The sequence below is a fragment of the Gorilla gorilla genome, chromosome 1, assembly GCF_029281585.2.
Source record: "Gorilla gorilla gorilla isolate KB3781 chromosome 1, NHGRI_mGorGor1-v2.1_pri, whole genome shotgun sequence".
In the NCBI taxonomy this organism is placed as follows: domain Eukaryota; kingdom Metazoa; phylum Chordata; class Mammalia; order Primates; family Hominidae; genus Gorilla; species Gorilla gorilla.
This window is the reverse complement of record NC_073224.2, coordinates 175133582-175155315: the sequence shown is the minus strand read 5'-3', so window position 1 is coordinate 175155315 and position 21734 is coordinate 175133582. Positions and strand designations below refer to the sequence as shown.

Genomic DNA, 21734 nt, shown 5'->3' with positions numbered 1-21734 from the left:
TTCATAGGTCTCAGTTGGTTCTCACCGTGAATGGTGTAGCACCATTGGGAAGCCCTTTGAATAAAAGAATGTAATAAATTTCCTATCTGGCTTCTGACAGTGAAGATGGTATAGAAAGACAGAAACCCAGGCTGTTGCTTTGCTGCATGCCAAGATATGAAAGAATAGATAACTACATGGCATGAATAATTGGGGAAGGTGGGTGAGAAGAGCAGGAGCATCCCAGATCCCAGAGTGAGCAGTCTGCTTCCCTCCCCCAGTCTTTGGAAAATCTCATTTGTAGAATGGACTGATGACTTATAAGAGGAGGAAAGCTGCTAAAAAGAGTTCTTTATACCTGAAGTAAGGTCTGATGGTGTTAGTGGCTGGGGTCCAACATTCAGAAAGATCACCTACCAGCGAAGGGGCCCTAATGAAGAAGGCAGCTGGAGAGAATAACCAAGAGGCTGGAGACTGGGAGGAAGGGTTTTTGGGGCAGAGGCTCCACCTAAGAGGTGAGCAAGCTGTTTGGTGCAGCAGCCCTTCTCTAGGGCTGAACCCCTCGTCACCATCAACTCAGCTTTGACAACTATCAACTTACGGCGGGTCTCCTTTCATCTACCCTCTCACCTGCTTCCCTTCTAACATTCTAGCACAAACCCCAGACATACTTTACTACCAGGAAAAAAATGTCGAGGCAGAAATTCAAGCCAGATTCTTTGCCCATCAGCTTCACTCTGTGAAACATTCCTTTACACTGGGCTTGTGTGAAGACGCTTTGTATTGGTCTGTCCCCACAGTAAGCCACTTTGAAATGAGATACCAGAGGACGCAGCGTTCTTTCAGTCTTGTCATCCCTCTTCCTAACATGGACCACTGAGAACTACTTTAGCAAGGAGTTGAGAGAGACCTATCATCTGTTCCCTCTGAGGCTGGCTCCACTTTTAAAAATTGTGACCGTTGTTGGTTCAAAAACAATTGCAGTTTTAATTGCAACGTGAGAAGGCTCCTGTGTGTTACTGGAAGCTTTACTCATCAGTCATTTCTAAGTTCTTGCATATTAAGTCACATAATTCTGCATTGATAAAAGCTTGCGGCACTCATTTTTGTAAAAGCTGAAACTAAGAGGCATTAAGCTGAGCAGTGCTACACCATCTGATTTACTGTGCTGATCACTGTGACCGCTTGTGAGGACATTTGGCCCACTTTCAGGTCAGAATCTCTGGGATGGTGCCTGAAAACCTGCATTTTAATATGCTCGCCAGGTGATTATTGTGGAGACCAAAGCTCTGAGTTTCCCATTGCTCTCTAGAATGTTTCATGTTGTTTTCCTTGATGTCATTTGTCAGTTTCTACACCTATTGATTTATTCTCTCACCACTCCTCTTGTCACCAGGCACACTTAACATCTAATTCAATATGCAGCTTGATGTCTTAGCCACTCCTCCTTCAGAGGAATACTGACATTCGGTGTTGATATTCTGAGTCCGTGGGTTTAACTAGCTGTGATCAGCAGAAGCAGCTGCATGCAGTGCTCTGATTTTTTCTTTTCCCAAAAAGTTGGGGTTGGGAGTGAAGGTGCTGAGACTGGTTTGTGTCTTGCAGAAATTCCAAAGGCGATGTTGATACAGAAATTTAAGTCTTATTTAACAAAGGGGTTTGTATTTTTTGATAGTTTGGGTATTTATCCTGTTATTCTATATTCACCAACTCAAAGTGGAATGCTTTTCTTATAAATATCTTTAATGAATAAGCCAACTTTAGATTTTAAAACTAGCTGCAATTTTATTTTCTCATAGGTGTCATCTTTAAGAAATGAAAAGCGAGGCTCATCGTATCTCATCTCTGCCCCAGAAGGTGGTTCAGTGGAATGTGTTGACCAGCATTCTCAGGGCACAGGAGCATATTACATGGAAACTTACTTAAAAAAGAAGCGAGTATACTGAGTTAAGCTCTCTCCTAATAACCCCCTAAGGTTCTCTGCAGTATCTCTGCTGTTCATCGCTGCCTTAACTTCATTCAAACTAGCCATATCCTTTAAATACGGGTTTATAGTTTCCCAGAAGGAACTGTGTTGTGCAGCAGGCAGAAATGCCAAATAAAAAATAGCAATAAGAAGAGACATCAATCAATTGAGGACATTTTCCACTAGAGTCAGATGCATCTTAATCAGTGTGCTAACTTACAATCCATTGGAGAAACTAACAATGTTCCAATATTCCTTGATTTAGGACTGGGAATAATTCTGACACCATATATAAAAGAAGTTTGAAGCAATAAATGGGAAACAGTGTTGTTTCCTGAGCCTTAGAAGAATGAGTTTCTTATAAGCCAATGTGCATTTCAATTTACTTTCCCTAGAAGTAATTGCATTTATAGATTTTTAGGACTTTTCCTAGAACTACAAGGGTGCAAGTACCAAATGTGCTGATGGTAATATTATAAAGATGCTCTACATGCACACTCAATTACACCCACACCAGCCATGCAAAATTAAACCCGGTAAGAGAGTGACAGTGATGTCCAAGGTATCCACTACTACCGATGCTTTAAGATGTTGTTTACCATTTATACCTTCTGTGAAAAATAGAAGGTATTTTAAGAAAAGTAGCTTTGGTGATCTAATAAAGGGTTTGGCAAACTACACCCTGAGTCCACATTTGGTCTACCACCCGCTTTTGTGCTGCCTGCAAGCTAAGACTAATGTTTACATATTTTTAAGTGTTTGGAGGAAAAAAGAAAACTTATGAAATTTATATGAAATTCAGATTTCAGTGTCCATAAATAAACTTTTATTGGGACGTTGCCATGCTCATTCATTTACGTGTTGTCTGTGGCACTCATGCTACAAGGGCAGAACTGATTAGCTTCAACAGAGACTGTATGGCCTACAAAGACCATATGGCCTAAAATTTCAAGTATCTGGCCATTTATATAGAGTTTGCTGATCCCTGATCTAATAGCACTAATTCTAATAGCAACTATTCCTTTCAATTCACCTAAAGACAGACCTTTAGCCTTTAGACAGACTTGTAAGTGGAAAGGAACATGGGTTTCTGTGCTCATTTCATAGCATAGAGTAGTAATGATCTATTGACTAGAATGGGGCCTATTTTGATCACTAAATGCCCTATTTCCACAATATAGTAAAGCAGTCAATACTGCACTTTCTGATGGAGTCTTAAGGAGTCACAGTATTTATAACCATTTTGAGCTAATAACCTATACCTCACTCTCTGCTTTCTCTCTCACTCTTTGATAGTGTGTTAGGGTGAAAAATCAGTTATTTAACCCAATTTACTTGTGAAAGAAGTTTTATCTTTATGGACTATGACTTTTGACATCACCATTTCTTGAAGACCTTGGTATTAAATGCATGAGAAACCTTTTGCCATCTAGAAATTTCTAAGCTTATGTTATAAAAGACTGTAATTAATTGATTGATAGGGAATTTGGGATCTCGATCCGGGGCTTTTTGAAATCAGATCATTAAATATCTCGTCACTTTGGGGACTTGTTATTTTTAACTATGATGTGGATATCCTGTTTTAATTATGAAGTCTAGAATTGGTACATATGTTGTATGCTTTGTAAAGAATTTCACTTGGTCTAATTTATTGCATATACTAGCTTCTGTTGGAAAATGACTGACAGCTAGAAAGTTTAAGGTAATTTCTAAGTATACTACCTATAAATAACTGATAAGAATTAGGCATCATTCAGTGATATAGCAGATGACTAATGGGTTTTTCAGGCCCTGCACTTCTCTTTCCCATTTTCCTGTTGCATTCAGCCTCTTCAATGCTTAGTCACACCTCCACTATAGTACAAACAAACAAACAACAGAAGAAAGGAAAGATGGTGAATTTTGCAACAGAGCTGCAAAAAGTCAAAGCAGGAAGAGGTTGAAGGAACTAAAACAAAGGTGTCTGTCTGGACTACAGCACAGTGGACATGCCATCCATACTGGCCTGTGCCCCGTTATCACTGGGCACAACAACAGTGAAGTGCAAATCAAGTGGTGTTTGTTAGTAGTAAGGACCATAACCCACCCCTTCCTCCCCCCAAAACTATACTGTTATTTTTCTATGTAAGCAAATTGTTTGAAATGCTTTGAAAATGAAATCTTAATATTAAAAGGCATATGCATGTAAAGTCTTTAGTATATTTATTTGTATAAAGAGTAAACAAAGTGCATATAGAGTGGCCACAGGTTTGACACAGAGACCTTGGTGATGTAGGCTATGAACAAATTTAAATGGCAACTTCATTGCTGCCACTGAACCAATCCTGAATTTGGGCTCAACAGGTGAAAAGTAACAATATCAAACGAATACTAAACAGCGTAACAACAACAAAAAGATTTTCAGACTCTTGGTCATGAAGACCTTAATTGTTCACATTGAATCAGTGACTAAACATTTTTGATTACCCAGCTACCTCCAAGCAAACTGAAAACTGTCTAGTGGATCCTGAAGTCCATGGTGCCTCTAGCCGGGTCTTTCCTTTCAAGTGTTGCACCATAGGGTGATGATGGTAATAACAGGGATCAACCCTTGTAGATCGGTGGTAAGTATGGAAACACTCTAAGAACAGTGCAGCGTATGTGGTATTCAGACTGGTTGCATACAGCATTCAAAACCAGTGCTGGAATTTGCCCCAAAGTGGTAGAGTTATAAAAGGATATACATTGACGTTTCTTAAAAGCATGTGTAATAGCATCCAGGTTCTGGGAATGAGTTCTGATTAAAGGTATACTGCTTAGGAAAGCACTGGCACAGGCTTAGTTCTTGAGAATTAACATGCAGCAAATTATCTATTCCACAGCTATCCCCCCATGTAGAACCAGTTTTCTCAAAAATGGGTGCTAGTGGTCACCCAAAGGAACAGGAGCTAAGCCACTGGAGAAACAAAGTTTAAGTCCTACTGGTGAGAGAATACAGTCATTTTTGTACAGAAACAATATATACTACCTGGTATCTAATATTTTAAGAATGCATGGTCTAGTACTGTATAGATACTGCAATTTGAGGGCTAAGTCCATCAATCTTTATCTATGATTAATGTGCCAGCAAAACATTTCAGATCAGCTGGCAGCAGGGAAAAGCAATCATCTTCAGACATTATTTTGGTCAACTCCTCTTGTTTTCAAAAATCCCCTTTTGGTAATGCAGTTGTGATGGTGAACTAGCCAGATGAAATGGTGGTATATTCTTTCCACAAGGAGGAGTGCTTAAGTGCTTTCAAATATTTTGGTTGTCATTATGTGTCACTAAGTTACTGGTACCAAATTTAAAGAGGAAGTCCTTACACATATTAAGCACTACAGTGTGCCTTATACATGTATATGTACTGAAGTATGAGTTCAGTGACTTTTTGTACAGAACACAAACTTTTTTCATTAGAAATTTTTAAAAAATGACTTGGGCATTTGTTGCAGGAGAAGGACTTGATAATCTGTGGAATTTAAATGTTATTCATGCTTCTTATTTTAAAAGTGCTTCAAATCCTTCAATAAGGTTCTGAAAGCTTGTCCGATTGGATGGTTGGAATTCCCAGCATTTCCTCATAAGTTGATAAACCTGTAAAAAGAAAGAAGTAACAACAGTAAAAATGTTAGATTTGGGAACTTTAAAAAAATAACAGAAATATCAAAAGTAAGAAAATAATTTTGGAAATGCAATGACTTTTCCTTAAAGACTAGAAAAACAAGAGTATTTGAATAGTTTAAAACACAGAAAATGGGATACAACTCTAGTTCATAAATAATGTTTTAACATTTGAGAAGCTCAAGGGTTGACTGGCTGCAATAAAATCCAGGTCATTCCTGTAAACCAGTTAGAGGGTGAAGCAGAATCTCAGTTCAGACTTGAACTTTCCAGACTGGCTGCCTCACTCTCTGACTCACACTGTTCAGTGTGTCTTACGCAGTCTCAAGAGTTTAGTATTAAAGGCTCAATTCACTTAGAAAACTGAATTATAAATGCTAATAAGTGGGATAAACTTACACACAAAAAATGCAATTATATGTATTTGTCACACTAAGGCTACACCAAAACCTGTCCCTCTGGGGCAAGCAAGTGGATAAAGAGGGGCTGGCTTTTGGAGGGAATCCTTGCTCTGAACCTAACTGGTGGCTATCATCTAGCCCCAAAGGCGATTTCTCAGTTATCTTATGTGAAATTCAGCTTCAGAAAACTATTTTACAAGGACTTCACTGCATCATTTCCTCGCTCTCCCCTCTACCCATTGCTGGATAACTCAAGCTGCGAAAACATAATAGAAATGGAGTGTTATTACTGTGACGTGGCCCATAGATACCTCATCTGGACAGTTAGGTGGGCACGGCAGGCGTTTTCCTTCTTTTAATGTATTCACAAGTCTTGTGACTGTCATCTGGCCATGGGTTGGGCCTATCATTTTCAGGAACAACTATATAAAATAAAACCAAACAAAACGTTTAACTTTGCAAGTATTTACATAAATGCCAAACAGATTAAGGTGAAATTTCTACAATCAACTGGAAATTTAAGTAGCAATAAAAAGGCTTTTCTCCTTAGTAACTTTAAATAAAAATCCAAAATCCTTATTAGCTTTCAATGATCTGTCTCTAACCAGTGTCTTAGACTCTACCAACCACTCCTTGTGCTTGTGCTGGTCAAGGAGTCTGTTCCCAAGAAAATGATCTGCTTTAGGAATGAAGGAGGCACAGACAAGGCTGGTCCCTACCCAATGCTACCCCACTTAACTTGCTCATTTTCCCATAAAACTGCCCTTCATCTCTACACAGATAAGATCCTTGAGAGTCAAGGTCATCCTATAGAACTCCGGGCTCGTTGTGAAAGCGAGACTTGAGAGATTCACAAATAACTGTCAAGTAGCAAACCAAGTTAATGGGAAAGTGACACTTTCCATTATAATACATTGATTGGATTCCATTTAAAAACAAAAGTTAACCAAGCAGAGGGATGGACACATTTTAAATGGGTACTGGATTCAAATGAAGAGAAAAGTAGGACTTACAGCCATGGGACTAGAATCTGAATCACAGTAAGTCAGCAGCTCATGCAGAGTGACTCCAAAAGACCAGACGTCAGAGGCAATATAAAATTTAGATTGCATTAAACATTCTGGAGCATACCTTGAAAGGAAGCAGAACACAAAACTTCATTTCCTGGGAGGCACACTCCATCCGACATTACAGGATAACTGAAAAATCACCTCTTCGGTTTTTCTTATAATTTAATAGAGCATCTGACTGTGTATTATATATTTTACACGTACCATGTATACGCTGCTATGGTGCACATCTGACCTATAGTACGGTATCCTTTACAGGCTCTCGGTAGCATGTATCTGCCCTAAAATAACACAAGTCTGTGCTCTTCATTTCACTGAGAACATGCTCTCAGGGTATGGGAGGAGGTGGCCATGTAATGATGAGCCCCAGGTCTGATTTGCCTGCAGGCTCTAAATGAGACAGCAGTGGCCTCACTGCACAATGTGGCATCGCTGTCCAATCCTCTTCCAGCATTGGCTACTTTGCTGAATGACATCCACTTGCCCAAGCCAAAAATGAAGGCATTCCACCGCACCCAATCTCCTTATATACTCCTTGAACCTACTCACTTCTCTCAAATCCTACTATCACTATCCCAGTCACTGTCCTAGTTCATGCTGTCACTAGCTCTGGCCTGAGCTGTTGAAGCAGCCAAATCAGACTCCCTGGTTCCAGACTCCCTGGCTCCAGACTCCCTGGCTCCAATCTTGTTCCCTTCATTCAGTGGTGGTCTTTTTAAAACAAAGTCTCCGTCCTTAAACTCTCCAGCAGCATCCCATTGTTCCTGAGATGAAGTCCCAGCTCCATGACTCAGGCTTCCTCCTGCAAACCTCCTATTCCATGATCTGACCTCACTGAGGTTCAGTTCCTGGGAAATCGACTGCTCTTGACTCATTCTTCCTAGTCACGCATGCTGTCTAGCAACCGTCTGTCTAAACCCGCATGAATCTTTCAGGTTTCATCTGAATACTCACGACTTCCAGAAAACCAAGCCCGAACCCTTCTGTATGTTTCCTGCTCCATGCCGTTGGCTGCCTAGCCTGTTAAACTCTAAACTCGGCCTACTTGTTCACCATATCTCCAGTACTGGCACAAAGCAGGACCTTGATGCATTTTCTTAAATGAATGAATGAATAAGTTTAGGCTCCATAAGTGGGAGAGGTCTATGTTTGTGTCCATGTAGGATGCACCTAGGGGAGTGCTGATTGGTTATGTCGTTATGTGGTTACGTGGCAGGGTGTGGTAGAGATGTAAGCAGCCTCTCCCCTGGACAGTGTTCCCGGCTGAGACATGGTTGTAGCCAGTGTGTGGCCTTCTAACCTGGGGACCTCTGGTGATTCATGAGACAGCCAGGTCTCCCGTAGGTTTTGCTCTGCTCTGTCCAGGAGTTCCCTGAATCTGCAACGCCCACTCTGTCCTACAGCCTCCCTCTGCAGGAATGTGTTTAAGAAAGGAACTAGATTCTCTCCACCTGCTCACAGTTTTAAGAACTGCATCAGATGAATGCCCTCTCCTGGGAAGCCAGGAATGTTGAGCTGGTGGTTAGATTTCTTTCATTCCTTGGAAGACGGTGTCATATGAAGCTCAGTCATTTATATAGGCCGCTTTCAATGAAACAGGCTGAAAGGTGTGTTTCTTGAAGATAAATATCAATCAATTCCAAATGTTCTAAACCTTCTCTAACCTTGAGTCAGGCCAGAGGAATGAGACACATTAATATAGCCAGAAAGGGCCTATTAAAAAAGTGTAAACTCTATGAAGCATTGATAAAACCTAGTGGTTTGATTCAGTTACCAAAACACAGGGCTGTCCCGGTCATCCTTGACGGTGTAATACTCCTTATCGGTTTCAATTGCTTTGGTTAAACCGAAGTCTCCAATTTTCACTTGGTGTTCACTCTCAACAAGGACATTTCTTGCTGCCAAGTCCCGGTGAACGTATTGCCGAGAACCCAAATAGTCCATCCCCTGAGAGAGAGAAGTAAAAGTCAAGCACATTGCTAAAGTCACTTTAGATTGTATTATCTATCACTTCATCAGAAAAAATAGAAATGTCATTTCATTCACATATCACTGACAATTTTTTTGGTTCTGACTTTTATGCAAGAATATTAAGAACAAACTGATTCAAAGAAATACACATTAAAATAACCATATTTAAATCTGTTTACTTTCTTAGTAGAAGCTAACTTTTCATCTAAATAATGCAGAGAAAAACAAACAGTATAATTATCATAAACTTACCCACTTAGAGTCAAATTACAAACCAATTACCCAGGACAGAGTGCCTGATGTCTTAATCTGTAACATGATGTCTTTATTTTTTACCTTACAAATCTGAACGGCATATTTTAGCTGCTGTTTGAGGTTAATTTTGTTCTTATTCTTTGGAAGATATTCCTTAAGGCTTCCCGAAGGCAGAAATTCCATGATGAGCTTAATACCATTTCCTCCTGTTTAGAAAGAACATCCATCAGTCTGAGGCTGCCAAATGAGGGAACCATGGGAGAGGCAAGGGCACAGGATATGAGACAGAGGCCCTGAGGTGACGCCAGCTTCGCCCCTTCATTACAGGCATGTTACTTGACCTCTTATGCCTCAAGATCCTCAGCAGTGAATGGAGATGGTAACAATGGTGTACCTACCTCACAGGCATAAGCACTCACTGAGATAACAGTCAGAGTGCTCTGTAAACCACAGGCAAATAACTGTTTTCAAAAATTATCATCAGCTGTCAATTTCACTACCATGAGTAGATGCTGGCTTGCAAATAAGATACAATTATTAGTAAATATTACTTGCCACTTTGATTTAGACAACTAGAAAATGAAATACCCTGGCTAGTATTGGATCAGAACAGGAAGTGGGTGGAGGTAGAGTAGGAATCAGTTTCATAAGGCATAAGTGCAAGTGACGTGGAGAGACAGTGCTGGAACCAGCCCCTGGATGGAGGGGGCCTGGGTGGCCTCCTCAGGAGCCCTGCAGCTGCTGAGGGATTTGACAGTACATATGACTTGGAAGCCTTGAGAGTGTGTGGGAACCACCAGCTAGCATGTCAGACACCCAGATAAGGCCACGGAGTGCCTGTTTTGCACTGGCCTTTATGACCCTAGACAGTCACCAAATCTTTAAACTGGACCCCAGCCTTGCATAACATACCGTCTTCTGTGCAGATTCCTTTGTACTTCACAATGTTCTCATGATAGAGGTTCCTTAAGATCTCGATTTCCTTTTTCAGATCAGCTATGTGGTTACCTCCACTCTCAGGCTTCAGAGATTTAACAGCCACCTGCTCCCCTGTATTGTCCCCTTCGGGGTCATACCTGCAGAGCTCAACCTTCCCAAAGTGGCCCTGGAGGGAAAGATGCATGTGCTGTTATCGGGGAAGCCCCATCGTAGGCCACAGAACACACAGAAGTCTTGCTCCTCACAGCTGTTCCCCTGAGGGCCAGGGGTTCTCGCTGTCTGGCCTTGCAGGCAGAAGCCTCTCACCTGGACTGTACTTGCTCACTACAGCCCCCTCGCTCTCTTGGCCTCACAAACTGTCCCCTCAGTTACTGAGCCAAGACAAAGTAGCAGGTGACGATGAACCAACTCATCAATCCCAATTTCTATGACCACAGGAAATGAAGGTTATTTCTGGGCCTGCAGGACAACTGCCGTTCTCTAAAAGCCCTGGGCTCACGTTACAGGACAGGCCCCACAGCATGGCTGAAAAGAGCAAATGCATGAGGAGTCTTTAGAAGACATGAGATCAGGTTCCAGCCAAGCCACCTGACAGCGACAGTGGTGGCCAAGTCCCCAAATCGGAGCTGGCTCCTGATGCACTCGCTGCATACAGAAACTGGCCTCGGGGATGGTGGGGGGAACTAAGGATGCCATGCTTCTGACAATGCCTGGCACAGAGGCTGGCACACAGCAGATCCTGGAGATGTATCAAGTCTGTTTCATTAACCAGACTACAGAAAATCTGTATAAAGACACAAATCTCAGTAGCTTCTCTAGTCACAATTAACTGTTTGGAAACTCCCATTTAAGGTCCAAAGAAAAGCTGATACTCTATTTTGGGATTCTGTGCAATAAACCTATCCCTGCTCTAAAGAGCCTTACAGGGCTGGGTATGGTGGCTTATGCCTATAATCCCAGCACTTTGGGAGGCCTCCTTGCTTGAGGCCAGGAGTCTGAGAGCAGCCTAGTCAACATAGCAAGACCCCATTTCTACAATAAAAAATAAAAAATATTAGCCAGCATGGGGGCGTGTGCCTGTAGTTCCAGCTACTCAGGAGGCTGAGGCAGGAAGATTGCTTGAGCCTGGGAAGTTGAGGCTGCAGTGAGCTATGATCACACCACTCACTCCAGCCTGGGACACAGAGCGAGACCCTGTCTCTCGGGGGCAAAAGAAAAAGAGAGAAGCTTACAGGATATATATGCCCAGGAAAGTCAGAGGCAAGGATTTTCCTATTCCACCATATCTATACCTACTCCCCCATCTCTCCCTCTTTCCATTCTCTTCTGTCCTGTAGAGAAAACTCAAGTCTCTCAAGGGAGCTGCCCAGAGTCCCGTGTGCATACGCAGTCGTGCATGCAGGCAGGGACATGCATTCCGTCCGTGCCGTGTGTCACATGGAGAAAGACACAATCCCTTGTGATGAAAGTGGCCCCCAAATGCAGTAAGGTGCTTTCGCTCATGGACCTGGCCCCAGAATGAAAAAGAATGGAGAGCAGCTGTACGTGCAGAGTGGCGCTGTGGATGGCGGAGGGCTCTGCCATCAGCAGCAAGCAGCACGGGTGTAACTTACCTCTCCCAAGTCACGGATCCTCTTTAGGAAGCGCTTTTCAAAATGTGTGGGGTCCACTTCAGTTGCTGGTTTTTTTTCTGAAACAATATCTGGATCTAACAGAAGAGAAAAGAAAACAGAGTGAAAGGCAGGCGATTGCCAGGGATTGCCACCCAGGCTCCTGTTTCTCCCCAAGCTGGGTTAAAGCAGCACATGGCAGGTCTTACTCTGCTCTTCAAGCTTATTAATGTCTCTCATGATGGCTCGGAAGAAAGGCCTCTGATTGGGGTCATAGTTCATGCAGCGGGTCATGAGGTCAGCCAGCTCCTTACATGATGGTGTCACTGGCCTGCACCGGCTTTCATAGAATCTCTCTTTCTGTAAACAAGAAGGGCACATGGAAGAAACCAAAGGAACCACCTACAAACTTCTCAGCCCCAGGTCAGGTGGAATTGCCAATTCCTCATTCGATTCTCAACATCTCCACTTACAGGTAGATTTCATAAGTGTTTGTTACTGCTGCCTTATTCTTGCAAGGGGAAATCACAGTCCTAATACTGAATAGTCCAAATTCAAGGAGACTGGGCACTATAGCCCAGTCCCAAAAAGCTTCATTCAAGTAAAGGCATGCAACCTTTCTGGAATACAATTGGGCAACATGTACAAAAATCTTCAGATTCTTCAAACCCTCTGATGCATTAACTTCAATGACTGAATGACTCAGAAATAAATCAGATATGAACAAATATTTATGTACAAGGATGTTTCCTGCAGAATTAGACAGAACACTGGAAATTTGAAAACTTAAATGCCAAATATAAAATCAGTCAAGTAAATTAAACAAAATAATTAACTTTTACATTAAATTTGTAAAAATTATGATTTAATCTCACAGGAAAGCATTCGCAGTATTAAATGAAAAAACTCAGAATTTTATATAACTCTATCTAGCATGGCCCCAATTTTGTTTAAAAAAGAGAGATACAAACAGGCTGGAAGACAAAATGCCAAAGTGTTAACAGTGGGTCAGGGATGACAAGAATGCAGTGATTGCTATTTTCTTTTTTTAATAGTTTCATTTTAAAAATTTTCTTCAACTGTTTATTACTTTAAATTTTAGAAACAAGAACTTATGCTACTTTTGGAAGATGAAGTGAAACCACTGCATTCCAGTTTCTACTTCATAGCTGGACTCCAAGGGTACTAAGTTCCTCTCTGGTCCCCGTGGGCCCTGGGGTGGGGTGGGGTGGGCAGGCCCCAGAGGACAGGGAGGAGGGAGGACTGGAATTAAGGAGCTGAGAATTGCTCTTGTCCTTGAGTGTCACTCACACATCCCTGCGTCAGTGCAGCCTGCAGAAAAGCCATCTAACCCAAGGGGACTTAGGTGGAGAGAGACCCCTATTTTATTAAAGACACGGGTCCTTCCTTACACCACCCTGTATGCTGTTCAGCCCAGGGTACGCAGCACGTGCTCGATAAATACTGACTGATGACAAAGGATATGTTGCTTCATTTCCAAGGATCCAAGGAAGTTAAAAATAAGTATGAATTTCCCAAAAGCCTAGGCTGAAAATTCCAAATAGCAGATCTGTAGATCTGATGGTTTCCCTGCGGGTTTAAGATCCTTTCCCAAGTCCTGCACCACCATTAACTGGCAAGTCGTAAAGGTTCTACCTCTTCCATATCTCCCACCCTGCACTCTGGACTTCCGCTGCCATTTCCGGACATAGGGCTCCCATTGCTGAGAGCCTCGGGGACCCTGTCTCCCTCCAGGTCTCTCCTCTGTCCATCCCAGCTACTGCATCCAGAAGAACATCCCAAGGCCAACCTCCAAGCCCCTCCCTCCTCCACCCAAATCCTTCCTTGTCCCATGCCACCCCCAATAAAATGTAGGCTCTGCAGCCTGGAATCAGGGACTTTAAAAATCTGAACCCAAATGGCCTTTCCCACCTGATCACTGTTATTCCTTTCCCCACTCCAGACACTCAAGGCCAGGCACACCAAACTACCCAGGCTCCCGACATAGCACTGAAACCAGGCTCTCACAGCCGAAACTGATGCCTGCCCCCTCTAAACAACAGGAGCACATTCCAATTACAGTCACTGAGATGAAGGGACAATGGTCTTTCATTGTGATTTTTACTACTTTACCCCTTTGGAGTTAGAGTCTCCACTTTTTCCACAGGTAGATTTGGAGGAGGTCCACGCCTCGCCTGTTTTGCATTCTAGCTGAGGAACCCAGGTGAGTGGGGCTACCTGAGTCTCAGTTACCTGATCTGTCAAATGAGGGTAATGACACCATCCTACCTAATTTGCAGGGCTCTTAGGGTGACACTTTCAGGTATTCTTTCTGGAATTCTTACCGTTGTTATTTTAGCCTAACTCCCTACCATACCCTAAGGCCCTCAAGGGAAGGCAAGGCCTGTATCTTATTTCATAGTGAACCTCCAGCTTCTCCCAAGCTTGATGCCTGATACACAATAGGAACTCCATACATATTTGTGTGGTAATTTTGCTGAATAACAGGCACTTAAAATCTCAGATAAATAATACTATAACATCTATCGAGCTTGTACTGTATGCCTGTCACTCTATATGCATTATTTAATCTTCACAACAACCCTACAAGTAGTTACTGATTATCCCCATTTTATAGATGATGAAACTGAGGCTCACGGAAGTTCAGTTACATTTGTGAGGTCACACACCCAGTAGGCCCGTGAAGAGATTCAAACCCATGCCCGTCTCTTCCCACAGTGCCAGGCTTCCGACAACTCCTGGGAAGCCCACGAGCGCCTGAAAGCCCTCATTTGCCTCACGCCCCGGGAAACACCTGCTCACCTCAATCAGCGTCTTGTCTTTCAAGGGGATCTCGCCATTGTAGCAGATTTCCCAGAGCGTGGTTCCAAAGCTCCACTTGTCAGCAGCCACACTCAGGTTCTTGGAGTCCTCAATACACTCGGGAGCAATCCATGGGATTCGTTCAATGCATTCTGGAAGACAACAGACACACTGACGGAGCAGTTTCTGGGATCTCCTAGGGATTCAATTACTGTCACTGCAGCCACAACAGTGAGCCAATGAAGGAACTACTTCAAGCAGTGTGCCCAAACATGGCCCATGGCCACATAGGCCCTGTGCGGGGGGCCTGCAGGCGTGCAGCCCTCCAAGCCTCCGCCAGCACTTCTGATACATCAGTCTGGGTCACAGCCAGCAGATGGGTCCCTGCCTCCAAGCTCCCCAGGAGGGTCGTGTGAAGCCAGGCTTCTGAAGCCCTGGCCTTAGGATCAGCAAAACATCCCAGGGTGGGGGCCATCACCCAGGGCAGGAGGACGAACGGGGGCTCGTTCAAGGACTTAAGAGAAGGCAGGAGATCAAGACCATCCTGGCCAACATGGTGAAACCCCGTCTCTACTAAATACAAAAAAAAAAATGACTCTCTAAAAGGAGACCAACCCCAGCCTAGCCCTTCTCTCTGCTGACTTGCCCCTGACTCGGGGTGGGGCCAGAGGGAAGAGAGGGGAGACACACCTTGCCTAGACAGCACCGTAATGGGGATGCCGGGGTCACTGAGCTTGATGAACGGGCCACACTCACTGTCGATGCCCTCACGGGCCAGGAGGAGGTTTTTAGTACACACATTTCCATGGACCAGGTCTTTATCCTCCTGCAGAGTAAAAAGGTCAAGTTTAGCCAAGCTGCTCCTTCCCGCACTCTATTTCCAACCCTGGTCCCTCAGGTCATCTCTTCCTACCCCCAGCTACAGCCAGATCCGGACAGCCTGGCCCTGCTGCCAATCATCTGTGTGACTTAGGCACGTCACAGGTGCCCCTTGGCTCCAGCTCCCTCGTCACTGAATGCGGCTAAATAGTGGCGCGTATCTCACTGGGCTTCGTGAGCATGACAGTGATTAGAATCTGTGAAACGCCTCAACAGCTGACCCATGGTGAGCACTCAACACGTCAGCTACTACAGATGCTGGCAGTTCACTCATTCACTCAACACGCACTGCAATGCTTTCAGCCTTGCCATCCATACGCTGCAGTATGCAGGTCGGTCCTCTGACGTGCTAACATTTCCCACTAAACAGAACTCATGTGAGCACAGGGAACGGCCCCAAACGACCATCTTCAGTAAGCACCAGGCACACCTTTGTTCAACCACAGAGCCCTGGCCCCATGGAACCCAAGGACAGACCCCTCTAGCTGCTTGGCTAGCACCTCCTTCCTGCCACCCCTCCCAGGACACTCTGGTTTCTGGTGGGACCATTATGGACATCAGGACGTTCTCACCAAGTAGCTCAGGGCACTGGCCAGCTGTTTGGCAACTTTGAATTTCCATGGTGTGGTAAGGACATCGCTTTTCCGGTGCATGAAGAGATCCAGAGGACCCCCTTCCACAAACTCTTCCACCATGATATCTGTAGGCATAAAAATAGCCATGTCTGGAACCTGGTCTGTGGCACGGTCCTCTCCTTCATCCCCTTACGACAGTCCACTTCAGTGGACACTACTCGGCCTCAGAGTACACAGATATCCTTGGGAGGTGCAATGGTGCAGGGGCTTCAGAGCTGGAAAGGCCAAGTTCAACCCCAAGCTCTTCTTCTAAACGGTGGCACTCAGCAAGTGACACTTCTCTGAGCCTCAATTCCCTCATCTGTAATAACAGATGGCGGCTAAATGTCACAAGGCCTGGAAAGCCTTGGCGGAGGGCCTGACACAGAGAACAAGGGCTCTGGGAACAACCGCCGCCACTGCTGCTATTCTACAACACACCGTGACGCAGAGGTCAGGCCGCTCACACGGCAAAACTTCCCTCTCAACAGGACTCCTGTGTGAGTACACAGAACAGCTCACATTGTTGGATTCCACAGGGAAGTCACTTGGGGTTAAAAAAAAAAATCGCTCTTCTTCCAAACTTACATGTCAGGAACTCAGAGGCCAAGGCCACCCCTCCATCTCAGTGTGCAGCAGCAGCCCAAGGGCCCACCGGCTCAGTGGCTTGACAACCAAGAAAGGGCCAAGCCTGCCTGTGGTTAAAATGAAAGCCAGTCCATTCGAGGGGCCAGCGTCTTGCTGCTTGTGGGGTGCGCTCACCTCGCTCACCTGCCCAGAGCTCCTTGGGCCTGACTCTTGTGGCCTTGACCTCATTTCACTCACCTCAGCCTCCCAGGTCTAGCACAGTGTAGGGTTCTTGCCAGCGTTGACAAGAGAACATTACACAAATGAATGAAAAGCAATCGGTTTTAGTTCCACCTCCACTATTAACTTAAGCAAATGACCTGCTCAGTCCCTCAATCTCCTCAACTGCAAAAAGAAAGGCAAGAAGCCTGGGCAATGTGAGGGTGGGAAGAGCCCCCACCATCTCCACAGCACCCAAGCTCCCCAGCTAGGCCACCCACCCCTTTGAAAGAGAACACACTTACTCTCCACGTCGCGGACACAGACGCCATAGAGGTACACGATGTGTTTGTGGGAGACCTGTCTCATCATGCTGGCTGCCTCGAAGAAGGCCTGTGGGCGAGCAGGACATAGGAATGTCTCAGGCCAGCCTCCAGGGGGCTGCTCCCCAGGGGCTCTGTTGAGGGGAAAGCCAGTGGACCCAGGAAAGCTCACCACTGTCGCCACCCCAGGCCCTGAACATCAATCCTCTGGCCTTGGCTGTCCAGAGGCACTGCCAAGCCTTGTTCTCTGGGCCAACCTGGCAGGGATGTGAGGTTTATTTAGAAAACCTAACAGGATGCAGAGCAGGGCTGGTGGGAGAAGCTGGCTAAGAATTTTCCCACTGGATACTCATGCCCACCTCTCTCTCTTCCTTTCAGCTCTGGGAAATACCCATATTTAGCACTATGCTGGAACAAAGGGGAAATGAAGGCAGCCGATCTCCGCTCAAGATTTGACTGTGTCACTCTAATAGTCTGTAGAATCCTGGGTGAGTCCTTTTACTCCTCTGGGCTTTCGTTTTCCAGACTGTGTGGTGAGAGCCATGGACTGTATCAGGAACTTTGAACCATTTGGCCAGAGTCCTAGGGCTCCACAGCATGGCCACCTGGACCTGTCCTTAGGAAAGGTGGGGGTTGGGGGTGGAAGGGAGGGCACAAGCTGAGTGTGAGGAGCTGTTCAACCCACCTCACTTACTCTACATGCAGGGTCCACTAAGATCATATGTGGAGAAAAAAATTCTGAGTAAAAGGCAAGTTTGAAAACCACTGGGCCACAAGAAGGGCAAGGGTTCTTCTCAACCCACTGTGTTCCACTGGCTCCAGAAACGGGAGAGGGGAGGGGAGGAGTTCAGAGGAAGACACTTGCCAGGGAAATATCCCTGTGGCTGGGGTCTAAGACTTTGAGGATCACTTTTATCTTCTTCTCTTCAGAAGTTCCTTCGTCATCCTTGTAATCCATCAGGGTCCCAGAATAGATGTGTGTTCTCGTGCCTCTCCCAAGGTGCTCGCCCTGAGGGAAGAAGCAGAAGGCTGGGTGACCTCTCTGTGCCCTGAAGTGATGGACCGTCTGGGAATGGGTCCTCAATGGGAACATGGACTATCAATGGGATGGGGCAAAGGCAAGAGGGCTCCCTGCCCCAGCTCATGGTCCCCAGGCCTCCAGAGAAAACAACAAGCTATTTGGCCAAACACAGTGGTGACATTTGCTGGGCCCCAGGAGACAGTCCTCCTACTCCCTAAACGGCTCCTTGCTTTCTACCCCTAGGAACAGCCTTTGGCCAAAACACAGTCCTAACATGTCAGGACACTGCAAACAGGGCCATCAACAGCCAGCCACATGGGTCCCACCCCAGGCCTCCAGAGAAGACTCAAGAGAGGAGCCCCCAGGCAGCTCCTCTACTCACAGGCTGTGCTACCCTGTGAAGAGCTGGGATTTGTCCCAGCTCTACTACCCGCTGGCCATGTGATACGGGGGCAATCTCTGCCCACTTTCTGCAAATGGAGGTAATAATGGTACTGACCTCATAGGGCTGTGGTAAGAATCAAACCAGGAAACAGGGATGGAGGCTCCTGGTACAGACTCAGGCACACGGGGGTGGTGTGTAGAAACCCATCTGGTGGACCATATGTTATCTGAAGCCCTCTGGCACAGGTAGGCACAGTTTCTCACACTGGAACCATCTGTTTCCCATCCATTTATCCAGTGTATGTGCTCATCTGTGTGCATGCACGCTAGGATTTAAAATTAGTGAGTACACCTGCATTTGCCCTGGCAACCTCACAGAGGAGATGGCAATGTGAAGATGAAGGTGGAGACTGGGGTGATGTGTCCTGGATTTCCTGACATGTGAAAAGGAACAATACCCCCAGATGAGTGGCAGGAGGACTGAATGAGATGATCCGTGCAAAGCCCTAGCCATACCATGATCTATTTCTGAGGACCCTTCCAGTTCAAGTTGCAATAATTCTGATTTTAAAATTCTTAATATTTGAAAATCGAAATGGGATTCACAAAACTTAGGCAATGTCAAGTTGTTGACATTAGCACCACAAAACTTGTAAACTGAAGATCCATTATGTATCCATTATGTATCCATTATGTATCCATTATGTATCCCCCATAGGAACATACACCATTGTTAATCAGGTATATTAATTTGCACAAATGCCACCATTTGTCATCTGTCAGAGCCGAATGGCGATGCATCCGCCCTGTCTGCTGTATCCTGGCAAGGTCTTTGGCTATTCATTAAAGCTGCATCTGTCATGAAGTGATCCATCAAGGTTATGGGAAGCTGTATTCCCAGAACATCCCGTAAAAGCCATATGCTTTCAGAATAATTGCTCTTCCCATGGCCAAGTCATGACACCATGCTGTCAGGATTCTGCAGGGACCCACAAAGGCCCATATGGCCCGCTTCGTCCTCCTCTGATGCTGTTCCCTCCACCTTGCCTAGCTACTTGAGCTCATCCTCCAGGAGGAGACCCTGATTTTTTTTTTTTCCCCAGACAGGGTCTCGCTCTAACACCCGGCTGGAGTGCAGCAGCGCAATCATAGCTCACTGCAACCTCAAACTCCTGGCCTTATGCAATCCTTCCAACTCAGCCTCCTGAGTAACTGGGACTACAGCTGCTTACCACTACACGCAGCTCATTTTTTCATTTGTATTTTTAGTAGAGATGGGATCTCATTGTGTTGCCCAGGCTGGTCTTGAACTCCTAGGCTCAAGCGATCCTCCCGCCTTGGCCTCTCAAAGTGCTGGGATGACAGGTGTGAGCCACTGTGTGAGCCGCTGTGCCTGGTCTGGGACTCTGCTTTGATACCGCTTCCCCCAAGAAGCTATCTCTGTCCTCTCAAGATTAGGTCCACATCCTGCTCTACTTCCCTACTTTGGAACTTGACTCTTGCTAATGTGATTACCCCCTCAAAATAGACAGGAGCCTGCTGAAGCAGCAATCGTGCCTCGCACATTTAATGCTTGATCTCTGTTGGCTAAGTGGATGTGGAAGGCATGGAGGATGGTGGTTACCTGCTTGGAGGCTCAAGGCAAGGGAAAAGAGGCAGGCCCCACGGACTATGTCAAGTTCTACACAGAAAAGAGGCTATGAAACTGTGGCTCTGGTGACTGTAATCTCAGGACACAGCTCTCACACCACGAGAGGAATAGAGAACAATGATGGGCCTTTGGTGAAGAAATGTACCACGAGGGAAGTGAGGCAGTTTAGCTGTGGATTTCCACTCCCTCAAGCCCCATCCAACAATCTCGGGGACTCACTGAAAAAGGTAAAGTAACAAACCCCCGAGTGCCACTCTCCCCAGGCTCCTTCACAGCAGGCAGCTTCCGCCTCACCCTCCAACACCTCCAAGGCGCTACCATCTCCCGAGGTGGTGAGTAGCCCCGTGCTTGCTTCTCTCCAAGGCTGCCGCACCATCTCCCTGATACCCCAACGCGTGGCTCTATGCAACAGGGCTGGGGAGCGATGGCAGAACAGAAAGTGGGCTTTCCCTGGGCCTCACACCACCAGCAACAGCTCCAGGGCAGCCCCTGGGGAGATCCTGGGCTCCCCCCTCAGCCTGTAGATTCTGGGCAAAAAGGCCTCCAAAGACTGGGATCTGTTTCTCAAGATAGTTCTCCTTCAGGCCCAGAGTGTGCATGTCCTCTTGTTCCCTCCCTGTGTTCTCTCCTCCTGAGCTCTGCTCCTTCTGGAAGCATCATCAGAAAGTGCAGGACTGAACTCTGGAGGTGCTCCGTCACACAGCCTGCTGCAGGCAGCGAGGGGTGATGGCCATGCTCCCCTGTGGAGAGCCACCTCCTGCCCTGCCACCCCTTCAGCACTCCCTCACCACAGAAGGTCCCTGCAGTTCTAGGGAACCCCACAAAGCCTGACCAAAACACTTACCTCAAAACATGTGTCTGAGGAGCATCAGCAAGGGTGAAGAGGATGGAGGCAATCGTTGTACGGCTTTTGCCATCAAAGGAAAGTCTCCCTGTTCTTTTTCTACTAAGATTTCCCCAAACACAGCCTTCCTTCCCCCAGATCCCCAAGCTGCTCCACCGTGGGGAGGCAGGACCACAGCTGGCCCACACCCTGCAGCCGTGACTCACCTGCACCAGATCCTTCTTGAGGATCCGATCGAAACTCAGCTGGCTCATGGGGTAGACGGGCTGCCACTCCTGGGCTTTCTTAGTAGCCACCAGCAGGTTGGAGATTTCTGTGGAAGAGATTGGGGGAGTCTGAGCACAGCACCCAAGATCCGAGCTCTCAGACAGCCAACGTCTGCTGAGCCGGGGCCGTGGGACCGGTGTGCGGGCGCTTGCTGCTTCAGTCATTCGACAAGTGCTTATTCAATAGGCATATGGCTCCTACCCTCCAGGAGCTCACAGGGTAACGACAGAGCCAAAACTCCCAAATAAACAATTAAATGGAAAGCTACAATTTGTTCAGCTCCTCTAAAGAACAGGTGTGTGGTGCTC

At 45.8% G+C, this 21734-nt stretch overlaps 2 protein-coding genes across 15 annotated transcripts in view; one reads left to right on the top strand and one right to left on the bottom strand.

The window, feature by feature from the left end:
- The window catches only part of RAVER2 (ribonucleoprotein, PTB binding 2), an 88530-nt gene extending 83703 nt beyond the window's left edge, over positions 1 to 4827 (top strand). For 2 of the 3 annotated variants that reach the window (XM_031008290.3, XM_031008294.3), the window contains exon 12: positions 1779 to 4827. In XM_031008290.3, the coding sequence (XP_030864150.1) occupies positions 1779 to 1925 (147 nt within the window). In that variant the 3' untranslated portion in view covers positions 1926 to 4827. The remainder of the gene's footprint in view (positions 1 to 1778) is intronic. The other variant, XR_008668222.2, reaches the window with a different exon arrangement.
- The window catches only part of JAK1 (Janus kinase 1), a 232544-nt gene continuing 214940 nt past the window's right edge, over positions 4131 to 21734 (bottom strand). For all 12 annotated transcript variants that reach the window (XM_063698003.1, XM_055349995.1, XM_055350020.1 and 9 more), the window contains 14 exons: positions 21366 to 21472; positions 18125 to 18268; positions 17242 to 17329; positions 16109 to 16236; positions 15348 to 15483; positions 14658 to 14809; positions 12044 to 12194; positions 11838 to 11932; positions 10198 to 10390; positions 9367 to 9491; positions 8834 to 9006; positions 7003 to 7120; positions 6301 to 6411; positions 4131 to 5561 (listed from right to left, as the gene is read on the bottom strand). In XM_063698003.1, the coding sequence (XP_063554073.1) occupies positions 5466 to 5561; positions 6301 to 6411; positions 7003 to 7120; positions 8834 to 9006; positions 9367 to 9491; positions 10198 to 10390; positions 11838 to 11932; positions 12044 to 12194; positions 14658 to 14809; positions 15348 to 15483; positions 16109 to 16236; positions 17242 to 17329; positions 18125 to 18268; positions 21366 to 21472 (1817 nt within the window). In that variant the 3' untranslated portion in view covers positions 4131 to 5465. The remainder of the gene's footprint in view (positions 5562 to 6300; positions 6412 to 7002; positions 7121 to 8833; positions 9007 to 9366; positions 9492 to 10197; positions 10391 to 11837; positions 11933 to 12043; positions 12195 to 14657; positions 14810 to 15347; positions 15484 to 16108; positions 16237 to 17241; positions 17330 to 18124; positions 18269 to 21365; positions 21473 to 21734) is intronic.